The 17,066-nt window shown below is 31.4% G+C and overlaps 1 protein-coding gene across 1 annotated transcript in view; it reads right to left on the bottom strand.

Annotated features, from left to right (window-relative positions):
* Window positions 1-11,644, bottom strand: part of LOC108763249 (band 7 protein AGAP004871) — a 180,277-nt gene extending 168,633 nt beyond the window's left edge. The window contains exons 1-2 of the mRNA XM_018510715.1: window positions 11,386-11,644; window positions 5,730-5,853 (exon numbers count right to left, since the gene is read on the bottom strand). Coding sequence (XP_018366217.1) covers window positions 5,730-5,811 — 82 coding nt within the window. The 5' untranslated portion in view covers window positions 5,812-5,853; window positions 11,386-11,644. The remainder of the gene's footprint in view (window positions 1-5,729; window positions 5,854-11,385) is intronic.
* Window positions 11,645-17,066: the final 5,422 nt, after the last annotated feature.

The raw sequence follows: 17,066 nt of genomic DNA on the forward strand, positions 1-17,066 counted from the left end.
ACCTTGGAGCCGTGAATATTCGGTTTGGCCGTCGACGTGGAAGCATGGCCGAGAACTCCCCATGATTTTCTGCGCTTGGGGTTATCGTAATGAACACATTTTTCGACCCTAGTTACAATGCGATGCAGAAATCCCTTCCGTCTTTGCCTTTCAAGCAGCTGTTCACAAGCAAACAAACGCCGTTCAACATCTTTCGGCTTCAACTCGTACGGCACCCAATTTCCTTACTTCTGAATCATTCCCATGGCTTTAAGGCGTTTTGAAATGGCTTGTTGAGTCACTCCCAATGATTGTGCCAATTTTTCTTGATTTTGACACGAGTCTTGATCAAGTAATGCCTCCAATTCTGCATCTTCGAAAACCTCTCTTCCACCGCTATACCGGTCTTCGACATTAAAATCACCGTTCTTGAAGCGTTGAAACCACTCACGACACTCACGTTCTTTCACTAATAGTGGCCTCACCAGAAATATGTGAGAGCATTCGATGAACCTCAGCCGCAGATTTCTTCATATTGAAGCAGAAAATTAAAACCTCCCGCAAATGACGAGAATTTAGCTCGTAAACTGGCATTTTCAGTCGAGACTAACTTTATGATGCAGACACAAATCGACGAATGTTTCTATGGAGTTATGTTGATAGCTGCCCAAGTTTATTGTATGACGTCTATGATCTATTTATTTCGACCACCACTTACCGCTAAAGCCATCTATAGGAAAACGGCGGAAGCAAAGTTGTGCACCTAATATATGCCACGCTTCAATTTGTACATTACAATTATATTTAACATTAATTATTTTTTTCTATATGTATTCGGTTTCTTTCACAACATCTTTGATCAGATATGTTACAACTATACATTCATTAGTATTATAGGTGTTCGTGATTCTTTGAAGGAGCATTTCCTGTACGATCGCAGAAGTCAAGCATGCTAAATGGAGATACGTATTCGGATGGATAACCGCATGGGAGGATCATAAAATTAGTTCTCGAATTCATAAAGGAAACTTTTTTTTATTGTAATTTTGTCGTGTACCCTCTGAAATATGATGCTAATCAATAATATTTATTTTTGCAATAAAATTTCAGTAAAATTTCAGTAAAATTTTAACGAAATTTTTTCCACCACTATTACACCATTACACTATTTGCAAAATTACTGTTGCACTATTTTCACTAGTAATGACATTATTAGTAACACTAATAGTTTTTTCCGTAAAGGCTAATTTTACTGATCATTGTAATCAGCACATGTTTAAATTTTTTATTTAATATATTGTTTAAGAAGAAAGTCTATTTACACACACACACGCGCGCGCGCGCATACAGCCGATAGATAGAGATTGATCGATTTTTTACATGCCACTATTGTGTGTATTAGGTTATATATCGTTGAATAGGTGCTATTCCATATAACATTTTGAAATAAGTTAATCATAGATTTGAACGATACTGACGCATTCAATCAAATTTGAAAATGAGTGAAAATCAGGAACATTTCTGACACATTTGTACTTTACTTCTTTATTACAAAAAGGAAAGAATGCTACGCAAAAAAAATTTGTCATGTTTATGAAGAGAATGTTCTAACTAGACAAGCAACAGCGAATTAGTTTCGCCAATTTCGAGATAGAAATTTCGATGTCAAATAATATCGTTCTGATCGGCTTCTTGTGGAAAATGTCAATGAAATCTTCCAAAAAATTGAAGAAAATCGTCATGTGAACAGTTATGACACAGCTATGGAGTTAAACATTGATTATAAAATCGTTTTGGGACATTTGCATACAAGACTAGACGCACAAAGAAGCTCGATGTTTGGATGCCATTTTATTTGATGGTAAAAAATTTAATGGATCGAATTTTTATTTGCGAATCCCTGCTGAAACGAAACAAAATTGAACATTTTCTGAAAACATTGATAACCGTCAATGAAAAGTGGATAATATATGATAATAATGTTCGAATAAGATCATGATCGAAATGTGTGGCACCACAAACAATCGCAAAACCTAGATTGATGCCAAAATAGGTGATGCTGTGTGTCTGGTGAAACTGGAAAGGAGTCGTTCATTATGAACTGCTGTCGCCAGATAAAACGATTAATTCTGATTTCTACTATCAACAACTAATGCGATTGGAGCAATCCATTCAGAAAAAACGGTAAAAATTGATCAATAGAAAAGGCATTGTCTTCCATCATGACAACACTAGGCCACACACGTCTTTGATGACCCGACAAAAATTGGTAGAGCTTAGCTGGGAAGTTTTGATGCATCCACCGTATAGTCCTTACCTTGCACCGTCCGATTACCATTTGTTTCGGTCTTTGCAGAACTCCTTTAATGGAATAAACTTGATTTCAAAAGAAGCCTGCGAAAATCATTTATCTCGGTTTTTTACCGAGAAATCACAGAAGTCCTGCACCGATGAAATAATAGCTCTACTATTATACTCTCTCTTTTATTGAAAAATGGCTCTATTATTGAAAAAATGGCAAAAGATTATCGATTAAAATGGCACATATTTGATTTAAGGGGGTATACCTAAGTAAAGGCCTTAAAAAAAGTTTTTTTATCAATTTTTTTAAAAGTAACTATAAGTTTTAGAAAAAATATGAATTAATGTATCAATTGGGCACACTTTGAAGATATTTTAAGAATTTTTATATGTCAAAATATAAATATATGACGATGTTGCTCAACATTGTAGACTTCTGTGTTCAAAAAACATGGTCCATCGGCTGTGTAGAGAACTCAAGTTGTAATTATCTGAAATAAAATTTGTTTGAAAATTTCAAATCTATATGAGTGTAGTATAGCGATTTTTTAAAATAATTTTTTTTTACAGAATGATAACGGTTAAAAAAAATTTTTTATTTCACTACATTTGAACTTCTTAAACATCTCACCCCTTGAAAACTAACAATTAAAAAAAAAATCCTTACGGTTAACTGAAACTATACGTTTTGTGAAACTACTGTTCAAAGCTGAGCCCAATCGGTCGAAAATTGTTCGAGTTATAGACACAGCCAGTTGAAAAAAAATACTTTTGAGAAAAACACGTTCAAAGTTTCAGTATTGATTTTTTAATAGAAATCTGCCGAGTACTACGAACAACTAACGGCTGTCCAACGAACTTCATAGTTTGAAACACAAACGTACACACACATACACACACATACGCACATCTGTAAGACGAAATATAGGTATACAAAAAACTGCAAGGTGAAAGGGCTTATTATACGTTCGGTATAGAGCGACTGATCAGGTACGATTTCAGCGCACTGTGCGCCCGTTCCCTAAGACTCACATAACTCGAGAAATACTTCAAATTTTATAAAAACCTTTTAGGAGCATATTTTTAAGACAATCGAAAAAAAAAATTTTTTTTCGATTTTTCGAAAATTTTACTTAGGTGTACACTCCCTTAATAAAAGGTTTGTAAACAATTTAAAAAATATGTTTTAATTATGTTCCGACTTGTAAAAAGACTTTTTCTTTAACCCAATATATCACTGAGGATGACCACATTAAAAGTCGAAACGTTTGAAATTTAATCATTAACGTATTTATTGTCTTGTACGTATAATTCGCATACGATATTTAGCACGGCTCGAATAACCTTAATATTGTAATATTAAATTTAAATTTTTTTTATGTTAATTGTTTACATTATATTTGTGTTACTTCTTAACATATTTATCTTATATTAAATTAGCACAAATTTTGGATGGCTCATTTAGAACACGTTTCAATTTAATATAAGGTAAATATATTAAGAAGTAACACAAATAAAATGTAAACAATATTAACATAAAAAATTTAAATTTAATATTACAATATTAAGGTAAATTTAAAACAAATTTTCCAACTGACTTGTGAGTAGAAAAAAAATAGAAAGATATAAATAATAAGTTATCATGAGCTGCTTCTTATAGACATCTTGTGAAACGATAATGCCAAGGTTTTAGTTCCAACAGCCTGAATTTCACAAGAACATATAATTACTATTGTCATCAGCAGTCTATAATTACAGCTTGATAGATGTATAAATACCCAATTTTGCATTTATTCCTCGAATATCAATTAATTCGATATGATAAAGAGAAATTTAATTATATATATCCTAACTTCTATTAATATTTTCATATTTTTAGATGTATTTTTCAATTTTATAATATTTTTGAAATAATCAAATCTTCAAACCATATTTTTTTTTTAATAAAACTAAATGATAAACCATTTTTTTTTTAAATAAGACTAATGATAAAATTATCGCTGAACTATTGTGCAAGTACCTGGTTCACTTTATTGAAGCTCGGCTACATACAAAGAATGACCTTCTTTACACTCACGAAATAATTCATTTCTCGAGCTTAAGGTTGAACAACGTTGTTATAAGCCCGTTAAGAGCCTTCATCTGACTTCTACCACGTACATATATGATCGGAATAATCATTAGTCAAAAGCATTAATGCTTTTACAGGTAAGCAAAATGACGTTTACAATAAAAATAATAGGGAATAAAGGCTTTAAACGGTCAAGCTAAATATTTAATGTTAAAATAATTCGGTGTGAATTTACATACTACATATCTATTCCTGTAAAAATTAAGTGTTGAATTTTTAATTTGTAGTCAAGTTAAAATAGGATTTTTTTCTGCGAAAAAACTCCGGAGGAGCTAAATTTTTTAGGAGAATTTTATTTTGGTATAATAAATAACGACACAAAAGTCCCTATCGATACGTTGTACAGAAAAGCTGTTTTATTAAAGCGCAACCCTAACAGCAAAATTAAATGATGAGGACACAGAATATGGGAGATTCAAATTCAAATCCTAGCCAAGATAATATTTTTCGCAACAAAATTATTTACAGATTTTAAAATGCTTATCAGCATTAAATTATATTAAAATTTTTCTAAGATGTCTATGAGCATCAATATTAAATTGTTGATCAATTTAATTTGTGATAATACTACCTTAGTTCTATTAGGATTGCATTTCAAGACTGAAAATTAAATTCGACGCTCAGTTTGCAAGATTGGATATGTAGTAAATTCACACCGAATTATTAAAGATCCAGCTTGAGCATTTAGCCTTTATTTCCTATTTGTTGTGTATTCACATTACAGTCTAAAAAGATACTTTGTTTAATATTCTGAATAAAAATCTTTCAATGCCTATTAGAGCCGACACAGGATATTATGTATAATAATCAATTTATTAATAAACAATAAAATTGTATAATTATGATATTAGGTAAACGTTTCGACCCTATTATTTGGGTCCTCTTCAGTACCAAAAAAAAACCACAAAAAAATTTATATAAATAAATGTGTAGAGTAACTATATGTAACAGCAAGGTTGAAAGTTTAATATTATTTTTTGTTTAATATTGTTTACAGTGAAGTTTATTTGCCCCATTTTCCAGAATAATTGTAAAACAAGATAAAATAAAATATGAAAAAGGAAAGTAAATAAGGATAAAATAAGAGGTGAATTGGACAAAGTAAATTGGATGAACGCATAATTTCTTCATACACGCGTATCTTTTACGGAAAATAAACTAAAATATAGATACAATAAAAGTATTAAAAAAGGATAAACACACTATATGTATAAAATATTCTTCCTTTTTTGTTTGTAATAAAAATTATCGTAAGTTTTATGACGCAAATTCTCTTATTATACTTTAGCTTCGACTTTATCGGTTGTAAAGAACTCACATCCAATAATCCGTTTTCGAATGTCGTCAGGCCGAGTGTTAATCTGCATTGTTGATCCATTACTGTTGCTCATGGTCGCCATAGGTATATCGATAGGATTAACGCGCGATTCGAACCTCGCCACCTAAATAAATAAAGTTCTCATTAGTTTTTACATTATTAATATATTTTGTATCAGCTTCAATGTATTACACATTTCGTTATTGATTTATTTCAATATATGTAAGTACAACACAATTGAGTATTTTTTTTATTTTATATTGATCTTTTATTTTATGTATATATTATGTGGTTAGAGAGAAAAAATTTACAATTATTATAAATATCATTTAAGAAATTTCTTGTCTAAGACCATTAATTGTATGTATCAGAGGAGGTTTACGAAAGCATTGCAGAAATTAAGTGCATTACAAGATTGCATACATATATGTATGCTACAATGCAGATTACAGAAATATTATAATGTCCGCTAAAATAACAAGAGAACTAGAATGCAACATCATAACCTTGAAATTTATCTTATATAAGTAATGATGCATTGCAGTTATTAATAATAATTACATAACAGAAAGAAAGATTCGTTATAATCCAAAGAGAACAATAAATACATATTAAATATAGGGTAAGTCAGGGGAATACCCAAATAGCACTGGACATCCCAAGGACGTCCGTTTTAGGTCAAAATCACAGCCGCACGTCCATGGACATACGGATGTCCTATTCAAAGCATCCTATGAATGTCCGAATTTGGATTTTACTTTTACTAAATGTTTTTCTTTATATTTTTATTATATTCGTATTATTTGCCGAACCAAGAACCAACAAGTATTGAATAACATACTTTTTATATATCTTATATAATATTATATTATATTAATAATATTACCCAAATAAAATTAGTTAATTCCAAAAAATTGTAATTTTTATTTTTATGAAACGCTCAATACTTTTAAATATTTTTAATCAAATTTAAAATTAAAGACACAATGCAATATTGGACTAACTCACATTTGGTGAAAGCGGAGAATATAAATAAGAGAGTCAGAGGATGATATAGCACAATGGTCGCAAGGATTTGCACATTTCGGACCGATTCCGGCGCGCAACCCCCACCACCGCACGGCCGAGCCGCTGGGCGGTCACGTGACGCTCTGACTCAGGGGCGCTCCTATACCAGAAATATATAATTTATTCATTGTTCATAGTTTTCTAATACATTACATTGTAATGTATTAGAAAACTACGTATTAGAAACTATTTAAGATGTAAGTATTTCATTAAGGAAAATAATAATTTGGCGGAAGGAGCGCTCCTAGTATATTTCTGGTATAGGAGCGCCCCTGAGTCAGAGCGTCACGTGATCGCTCTTTAGCTCGGCCGTGCGGTGGTGTGGGTCGCGCGCCGGAATCGACCCGAAATGTACAAATCCTTGCGACCACTGGTATAGCATATATTCCAATAAATACGTATTATCATATAGTACGTGATTACTAATATTGTAGCAAGGTCTTCAACTGAAAAAGATGTCCAAAATTGGTCCATAACACGTCCATAATAGGTTCAAAATTGGATGTGTTCAGACATCCTATGGACGTACAAAGTTGTGACAAATGTACATCCCATGGACATTCGACGGACATAATTTGAACTTCCTAGGGACGTCCCAATGTCAAGAAATGGATGTCCAATGGACGTACAATGGACGTCCTTATGCTATCTGGGTACGTTACACTTAAGCGAAATTAGATTTTTGAGTAATTATTTGTTCAATTTAAAATAACTTTACATACTCATCTTTTTCTTTCATCCTTTATCTATGATTTGTGTATAATTTGAATCGAATATATTCATTTTTTGTTATTAAAAATAAAGAAATACGAAAGTGCTGAAAAATCGATAATATGCCACCATGGGGGTAATATGTCACATAAAAATACAATATATTCAATGTATAATGTATATAATATATATAATATATATTATACATATATATTTGTATACATATGTATATATATGTATATATACGTATATATATATGTATATATATGTGTACATATCTATATATTAGAGAAAATGAATCAACGATATACTGAATATTTTCACTTTTAACCTACTCTAATAGATTAACAAGCTAATCGAGCTAAATATTGTGTAATGTTTAAATAATAACTTACATAAAGCATTATAAAAGTTATAAGAAGCACATTTTCGTATACTATGCCGTCGTATTTACCTCATAAAAACAATACTGTTACGAGGAAATTCTTAATACTTATGCAACACGTTAAGCACATAATTGTACATAATTCTGTGTCATTAACGCAAACGTTGCTAATCGGTATCATTGTTAAACACGAGTATCATATTCCCTCAACTGGTGTATTCCCCCGACTTACCCTAGACATGCAAACACACATACACTTTAATTAATTCTAATGTAACCCCTGGTGGAAAAATTTCGCTGAAACTATCCAAAACACTTATGGAACACTTTTCGGCAAAATTTTAGCATTTCAGAAAAATTTAAGTTTAATTTCAGCGATTTTTAGCTAAAAAAATCATTTTTTAACAAAATTTCAGAGAAATTTCGGCTCAATTTCAATAAGTTAACTAAAAAATTCACTTTTAGTAAAATTTCAGTAAATTTTCAACAATTTCGCTGAAATATTCCAAAACATAAAATAATTTTTTAGGTGTACAACTTTGCTTCCGCCGTTTTCCTATAGATGGCTTTAGCGGTAAGTGGTGGTCGAAATAAATAGATCATAGACATCATACAATAAACTTGGGCATCTATCAACATAAACGCATAGAAACATTAGTCGATTTGTGTCTGCATCATAAAGTTATTCTCGATTGAAAATGTCAGTTTACGAACCAAATTCTCGTCATTTGTGGGAGGTTTTAATTTTCAGCTTCAATATGAAGAAATCAGCGGCTGAGGTTCATCGAATGCTCTTAAATACTTATGGTGAGGCCGCTATTAGTGAAAGAACGTGTCGTGAGTGGTTTCAACACTTCAAGAACGGTGATTTTGACATCGAAGACCGACATAGCGGTGGAAGAGAGAAGGTTTTCGAAGATGCAGAATTGGAGGCATTACTTGATCAAGACTCGTGTCAAAATCAAGAAGAACATTGGCACGATCATTGGGAGTGACTCAACAAACCATTTCAAAACGCCTCAAAGCCATGGGAATGATTCAGAAGCAAGGAAATTGGGTGCCGTATGAGTTGAAGCCGAGAGATGTTGAACGGCATTTGTTTGCTTGTGAACAGCTGCTTGAAAGACAAAGACGGAAGGGATTTCTGCATCGATGTGTGACTGGGGACGAAAAATGGGTTCATTACGATAACCCCAAGCGCAGAAAATCTTGGGGAGTTCCCAGCCATGCTTCCACGTCGACGGCCAAACCGAATATTCACGGCTCCAAGGTCATACTCTGTATTTGGTGGGACCAGCTCGGCGTAGTGTATTATGAGCTGTTAAAACCGACTGAAACAATCACAGGCGATCGGTATCGAACGCAATTGATGCGTTTAAGCCGAGCATTGAAAGACAAACGGCTGCAATACAACGAGAGACACGATAAAGTGATTTTGCAGCATGACAATGCTCGACCCCGTGTTGCGAAAATGGTCAAGATATACTTGGAAACGTTGAAATGGGAAGTCCTACCCCACCCGCCGTATTCTCCAGACGTTGCTCCCTCTGACTATCGCTTGTTTCGATCAATGGCACACGGCCTAGCTGACCAGCACTTCCGGTCTTATGAAGAAGTAAAAAATTGGATCGATTCGTGGATCGCCTCAAAAGATGACCAGTTTTTTCGACGCGGGATTCGTACGCTGCCCGAAAGATGGGAGAAAGTAGTGCCCAGCGATAGACAATACTTTGAATCATAAATGTATAACCACTTTTTTACAATAAAACCTTGAATTTCGGGAAAAAAACGGCGGAAGCAAAGTTACATCTAATAGCAAAATTTTTTCACCAGCGACATTATATAAATTATTTTATACATAAACACAAAATGTCTGTTATCTATAAAAATCTAGGATTTCTATTTTTCTATCTATGGAAAGGGAAAAATCATAGAATTCTTATAGGAAATTTGTTCGAATCTTAAAAAATTTTTCTTGAAATTATCTCTTTAAAGATCTTATTTTTATTTTACAAATATGAAGTGCTATAATGTAATTTTAATACTAAAGTACTATATAATATGTTTAACATTTTTAGATTTTTAAGTAAGCTTTATTTTTTATCAAATTTATTTTTAATATCACTAATAGCGGAAACAAAAGTCGATTTACTTTAATATTTACTATTAAAAGTATACAAATATTAAATGCTATTATTTATCTGTATATGTTCTTATATAGAAGAAATTTTACGCTTTTTATTCTATTTGTTGAAGATAAAAAGATTTACGTAATATGAAACATTATTCTATTCTACACTTTTCGTTAGTATATTTTCAGATTTGATATTTGTGATAAATGACGCTTTATATTTTCCTCTATAATTTTCTCAACATGAATAAAAAAGAAACAAACAGTCCAGAAAGCCCAATCAAATTTTACTTTAAATATGTCTTTAAAAATGCTTTAATTTTATTGAAAAACTCTCTCTCTCTCTCTCTCTCTCTCTCTTACATAAAAAACATATACTTTAATTATAATTTAAAATATTTCTAAATAAATACTTGAGAAATGAAAAAAAACTCTTAGGAAATTTTTGTCAAAATTTGAATAGGTATCATGATAAAAATTACGTACTTTTTTTTAAATATATAATTGTTTTCTTACTTTTATCGTTATTTGTATCGTAGAATGAAAATACGTGAAACGATTTGGTAGTCTATTTCATAATGTTACATTCTAATGGGTTATAATTAATGTGTTAAATATTAAATTTACTGTTATTTTTTAACAAATATGCACAGAAATTCTTTTCTATTACAAATCAGTCCGTTAAGTACCACCACTGTATTTACAATATTATTACATTATAAGTATTATTGTAATTTTACAAGCAAGCGTTGCAATATTAAACTATGATCTCTCGAGGAAAATTTCGACACTGCTACATTCCATTCCGACAGTAATGCGACAGCACATATTTACAACCTCACAATGAAATACCTCCGCAGGCGTTCTGCACAATTTTCGAATTATCGCAATGCGATATATTTTCACCCACGTAATTGAAAATGTGTCCTACATTATCGCCGAATCCTATGATGGAATTTCACAACTTCGTGTATCTATCGTTCGATTCCGGTCACTCGATATGCGCACTACCGCGTTCAACATAAACAAGACAACATACGTGAGGTATAAGAGTGATTGATGTATATCAGTGCGATCGCGCCTATTCTCCGCTACGGATGCGGTGCCGTGTGACGCGACAATTAAATTACGCATCGATTCAAACACATCCGAAACTCAACATTCTTATTTCGTGTCATCTCTGAAGCTATCCCAAATTCTGCTGCAAATTCGCAAATTCGCGAATTCGCTCTCCTTATCCATTTTTGACAATCCCTCGCTAGTAATCGAAAATAATGAAATTTTTTCAACGTCAAACAATAAATCGATTTGATATAATTGGATGACGAATTTGATTCAGAAAGAGAGCGATTTTTTTTCACCTTGTCTCACTGTGCCGACGCGTAACGTTGACAGAAGTAAAGTAAGCAGGACAAAAGTGAAGTCGTCGTCGCGGCGTCGCGGCACATTATAGAACGGTCCGGGCGGCGGGCGCCGCCCCGACCTACGAGTGGGTAGTGCACGCGACTTCGGTGCGCCTCGCGGGTACAATCCGCCATTATACACATAGTTATACCCCACATATTCGTTCGCTTGTCATTTTGCAGTGTATATATATACTCATCTCATTTACCCACGAACTATTAACGATATTATGTTGCGAAGCTCATCCGTGGCAGATCGGGACAAAAATTTCATCCAATCACGCGGCAATATTCCGCACATTCTTTTCCTTCGTTAAAAAATTGTACAGTTATTGAATACAATTCATCAGAGATATCTTATAATTAAATGTGTGTGATTAATGTTTTTTTAGAAAATTATTATTAGCTTATAGAAAAATGTATCATATAATATTATATTATATTATATTTTTTTTGCAAAATCTTGTTGATATTGCATTCCTCATCCAATATCATTATAAAATTTCAATGTAGATCAAGACAAAGATATTTCATCAGATTACGCATCAACTACGTGATTAAATTTAGAATGAATTATTCTCAATTATAAAAGTAGAAAGTCGCCGATACTGACATAGGTCTCCTAAAGTGACACCTCCTTATTTCTCAGAAACTAATTATTGCACTTTAACAATATAGGTTAAAACCATGGTAAGAATGTAAAACAATATAGTTAAGAAGGCATACACCATGAACGCCAGATGTGGATGGCTAAAATATTTTATATTTTGATATGTTACAATACAATAGACGTTTCGGTCTTAAATTAGACTTTCCTCAGTATTACAGATAATATCAGAGTTAAAATATTACGAATATTAGTTATATACGTTGTCAGCAAATAAAATAATAACGCTCCGTAATAGATTTAATTGTAAATATCGCAAGAGTGATCCAAAAAAGTCAGATTGTCTGCAGGATCTTGATAAGCAAAACCAAAAACCAATAAGATAAGCCAAGATGCTCAAACTTATTCAACGCAAAAGTTCCAAATTCTATTAAACATTATGAATAAATAATCTTACATTAACAAATGTCAAAAGTATAAAAAAAGATACTAATAAAATTTTTTTTAATTTGATACCTGTGTTGAAGATAAGATACACCGCAATAAAGGACTTAGAAAATCAGTATGATAATGCTCAGCGCCAATAACGTTACATCAAATTTCGTCAGTGTCAGGCAGTTTATATACAATCCCTGTGTTAATAATGGAAAGTTCTGGAATTATGTAGAGGACGATATGTTTAGTAAAGGAAAGTATGATTCGGGTAACATTTCGGTATCTTTCTGTTTATTAATACCATGTGTTTGTTTTTTAATGAAAATCATTTCTGATGTGAATCTTTTATGGAAGAATGGTTCTATATCAAAAATTTCTATATTATCGTAATTAAATTTGTGATCAAAATTAACTTGATGCTGTGCAACAACACTGTGCAAGTTGCCTGAATTAGTAGAGTTAGATTCATGTTCTTTAATTCTAGTCCTTATTTTTCTTTTAATTTAGCCAACATATGAGGATTCACCTGAAAATTAGGTGTTAACACTCAAAATTGAGTGTTAACACTTAATTTTCAATGTTTTTTCGAAATTTTCAGTGTCACTTTCCGTAAAGGTTAAGCCGTAAGGAATTGACCAATTATAGTCGATTATTTTTCTCACATTCGACTGTGATTGATCATCTTCTTAAAACTTAAGGCTTACGACTCTATTGTGTTTGCGGGGTTAGGGCTATGACACACAAAAAAGTTTAAACAGTAAAACGTAAATAGTAAGCGAATTGACCAATCACAGTAGAGTTCGTAAGGCCATAACGTAAGCAGTAGACAACATGTTGATTTCCTCACTGCTTACGTCTTACTGCCTTAAGTTTTTTGTGTGCCATGGCCAAACTGCGATTAATTTAAGAGAGCCGACCCAGTAAACAAGAAACGTTCCAAAACATTTCAGTAACGTTGCAGCAACGTTGTAACGTTACTAAAACGTTTCAAAACGTTACAGAAATGTTTCTTGTTTAGTGGAAACTGATTTGAAAGGTCAAAAAATCAAAGATTGTGAAATTTTTTGGAAAAAACGGATATATTTTAGCTTTGGATCTATATTTTATTTGCACTTTGTACAATATGTATGACCCAGACAGCACAAAATATTTATGTTAAATATTTATTAATATTTATTTTTTTTAATGTTATATAGATATTTTATATATAGCATTAATTGAAATATTATTAAGATATAGACAAAATATTTTATGCAATATTTATGATAAATACAAATAAGTATTTCTAATAAGTATTTTTTACATGGATAATAATATCTCATTAAGTATTTTCATAGCATTTACTATAACATTTATAGTAAATATTTCATAATATTTATACTAAATGTTTATGATCTGTGCAATCTGAGACCAGAAAAATAAAAATTTTAATATATATAAAATATTAAAAATAAATCTTATAAATATTTATAAACATTTTGTAAATATTTTATAAATATTATGCGTTGTCTGGGGAATTTTTATGAAACAAAATGTGTTAAAATGTCCAAGAAGCAACAATAGCGGCGAGCATGTCCACATGAGGTTTTGTCAAATTGTTGACATTGTGCACAACTAGTGGTTTGAAAACAAAAAATCAAATTGATTTGTAATTAATGATGTTGAATGTATACGGTAAACCTAACAAAATTATAAAACATCACATGTTAAAATCATTCTTTTATAAAAGAAAGTTCTTTTTTTGGCCATTATTTTTCCCATTAAATTGCCAAAAAGTTATTATTGTTTTTAAATTTATTACATTTTTATGTTTACTGTATGGAAAAAATAGTTGATATCATACTTAGATATTCATGCAGATACGATATAGATTATTATAGACATATTAGTGAATATTAGAATTAGATTTTAAGTGCATTATGATGTACACACATTACAAAACATAAAATTTACCCAGATAGCCAGACGTGTCGGAAGTACGCACTGTAAATGTATGCTACATATTACGTTGGCAAAAATCGGACAGCAGTCAAGCACGATCTATCATTTCAACTAGCGTTAACAAAAATACAGCAAAAATTCTAAAGACACTGCATCATAACATGCTTTAAAAAATGCTAGAAAAATTGAGCAAAATATATTCGGCATAAATAGAACAAAATTCATATATTATATGTTGACACAATATATAAAAAAAAAATAAACCAAAAAGCTAGATTTGACATAATGTCATATTAAATTAGCAAAATGTAGTTAAAAATCTGACAAATTTGCTCTCACATTGTGAGAACGATAATGCAGCTGGAAAACCGCACGACTTATTATATCAAATATTGACAGCAAAATCACAGCAAAAATCGAGCACGTGCCGTCACGATGTCACTGTCCAAAACACGGTATATGTATATTGCGATCTGCTTTATCAACTGTTGAAGATAAAAACGCAGCAGAAATCGTGCATAATCTGTCATCACATGTTATATCGTACCAAAGTTTTCCCATTTACCGATAGACGACGTATCTATCAATATTTATCTCGTATTTAAATTTCTGTCACGGGCAAATATAAAGAGTAAAGACTACATAACGCGGCTGGTGAAAATAAAAATGTGTAATATTTTCTTATCGATTTAATTTCTGACACAATTCCTGTAGAGAATTCTGAATATTAAATTAATTTTTTTAAAACCGAGCAAAAATTCTCTCAATACGGAAAATTATTCATTTATTAACACTATTTAAGATACAAAAAAATTAAAAATACAATTTCTATTTAGCAAAATCTTATTCTGATTAAGTGTACTTCTTTAATAAAAATGCAATTAGTTAATAAAAGTTAAATGTATGATATAAATTATATTTATTATGCGTGTTTTCTCTGCAATCACGTCGTGCCGGCAGGCTGTGCTCGGTTTTTGCTGTAGTTTTGCTGTCAGTATTTGATATAGTAACTCGTGCCGTAGTCTCGTCATGATTTCGCTGTCACAATGTGATGTCAAATCATACTTGATTTCTGCTGTCGTTTTGCTTTTAGTATTTGAAATAGCAAACTTTGCCCAATATTTGCTAGGTATTTGCCGTCACAATACTTATAGCAAAGAATGCTCAATTTCTATTGCATTTCTACAATCATTCTATATTGGCAGATTATGCTGTTAGAAATTAAGCTTAATGAGGAAGCAGGAGCTTGATATCTGCTGTAACATCATGATCAAGTTTGCTGGCATACTGCTGGCATACTGCTAGCATTTTGCTATCTGGGTATTTGTAATTCATATCTACATACGTGTGTAGCTACTTTATCTTTTTTTGTTACGTGTAACAAAAAGAGATACAAGTTTCTCATGGTCAGATATTCACGCAAATATATTTATACGAAATATTAGAATTTTATGGATATTATAATGTGTATGTATGTATGTAGGGTAAAATCAGGGATTATGGCATAGGCTACTAATATGGAATAGTGACTTATTTTTTAAACAAAGCATTGCAATCTGGCGGCAATCGTTGAAAGTTATTGCAACTGTTACTAAACATGTCATAACAAGCAACGAACTCGGTCCGACCAACCGTTTTGCTACAATTAACATTTATTCATTTTCGTTACGTCAGAAGATTCGACAGCTTTTTCTAAAAAGTATTCTCACAAACTGAAGGTAAGTTTTTTTAATGCTTATATTGCACAGACACTTTTAATAATGTTGCATGAACATTATTATGCAGATTAATTGCTATTTCAAACTTGTTTATTGCTACGGAAAGACTTTATTTGTCATATGACGACATGCAGGTAATGTGGAATATATCGAGGGTTGAGAATATGGAATAAATTCTTGTGAATGTTTATTTTAGATGCTAATATTTATTGTACGTCATAATTTAATGATTCAAGATTTAATTTTATTCTTTATTGTCTATGCGTAATAACGTTCGTAATGATGCTATTATATTTTCTATGTTATTGTACAACATAAAAATTGAACAGTTTTGTATTTTTCTTGATCAGTTTATATAAATAAACAAATTTGGACTTCATTTATTGTGTTATTTATTACTATGGTCAAAATTTCATCGGTATTCCACTTTTTAGATCCCTTCATTTTTTCATTTTTGACTTTTTTGTTAATATTGACGTTTAATATTATAATTGGACTTAAATTTTGGTGACTTTCATTTATTGGATGTTGTAGTTATTCCTTAAGAGTTCTATGTAAATTTAAAGTCTTCATATGCATTTATATCGGAGGAAATGTTAATTTAAAAAAAGTTATTCCATAATGCCTGCTTTTACCCTATATACTTCTATATATATATGAATAATAAATTAATTAAGTACATACGTACATACAAATACACATTATAATATAGAGACATGTGAGTGAATATTAGAATTATATTTTATGTGCATTATTATGTACACACCTTACAAAACACAAAATGTATTTCTAATTCATATCCGCTATGTCTGTTTAGATGTATTGGAAATATAAAATGCACATAAAATTCCAATACCAGGTATGTAAATATGAAACCGGAATTTACCAACAGATGGCCATAGCTGTCAATGTAGTTGCCGTCAGACCGCGTCATTGAC

The sequence above is a fragment of the Trachymyrmex cornetzi genome, unplaced genomic scaffold, assembly GCF_001594075.2.
Source record: "Trachymyrmex cornetzi isolate Tcor2-1 unplaced genomic scaffold, Tcor1.1 scaffold1100, whole genome shotgun sequence".
Lineage (NCBI taxonomy): Eukaryota > Metazoa > Arthropoda > Insecta > Hymenoptera > Formicidae > Trachymyrmex > Trachymyrmex cornetzi.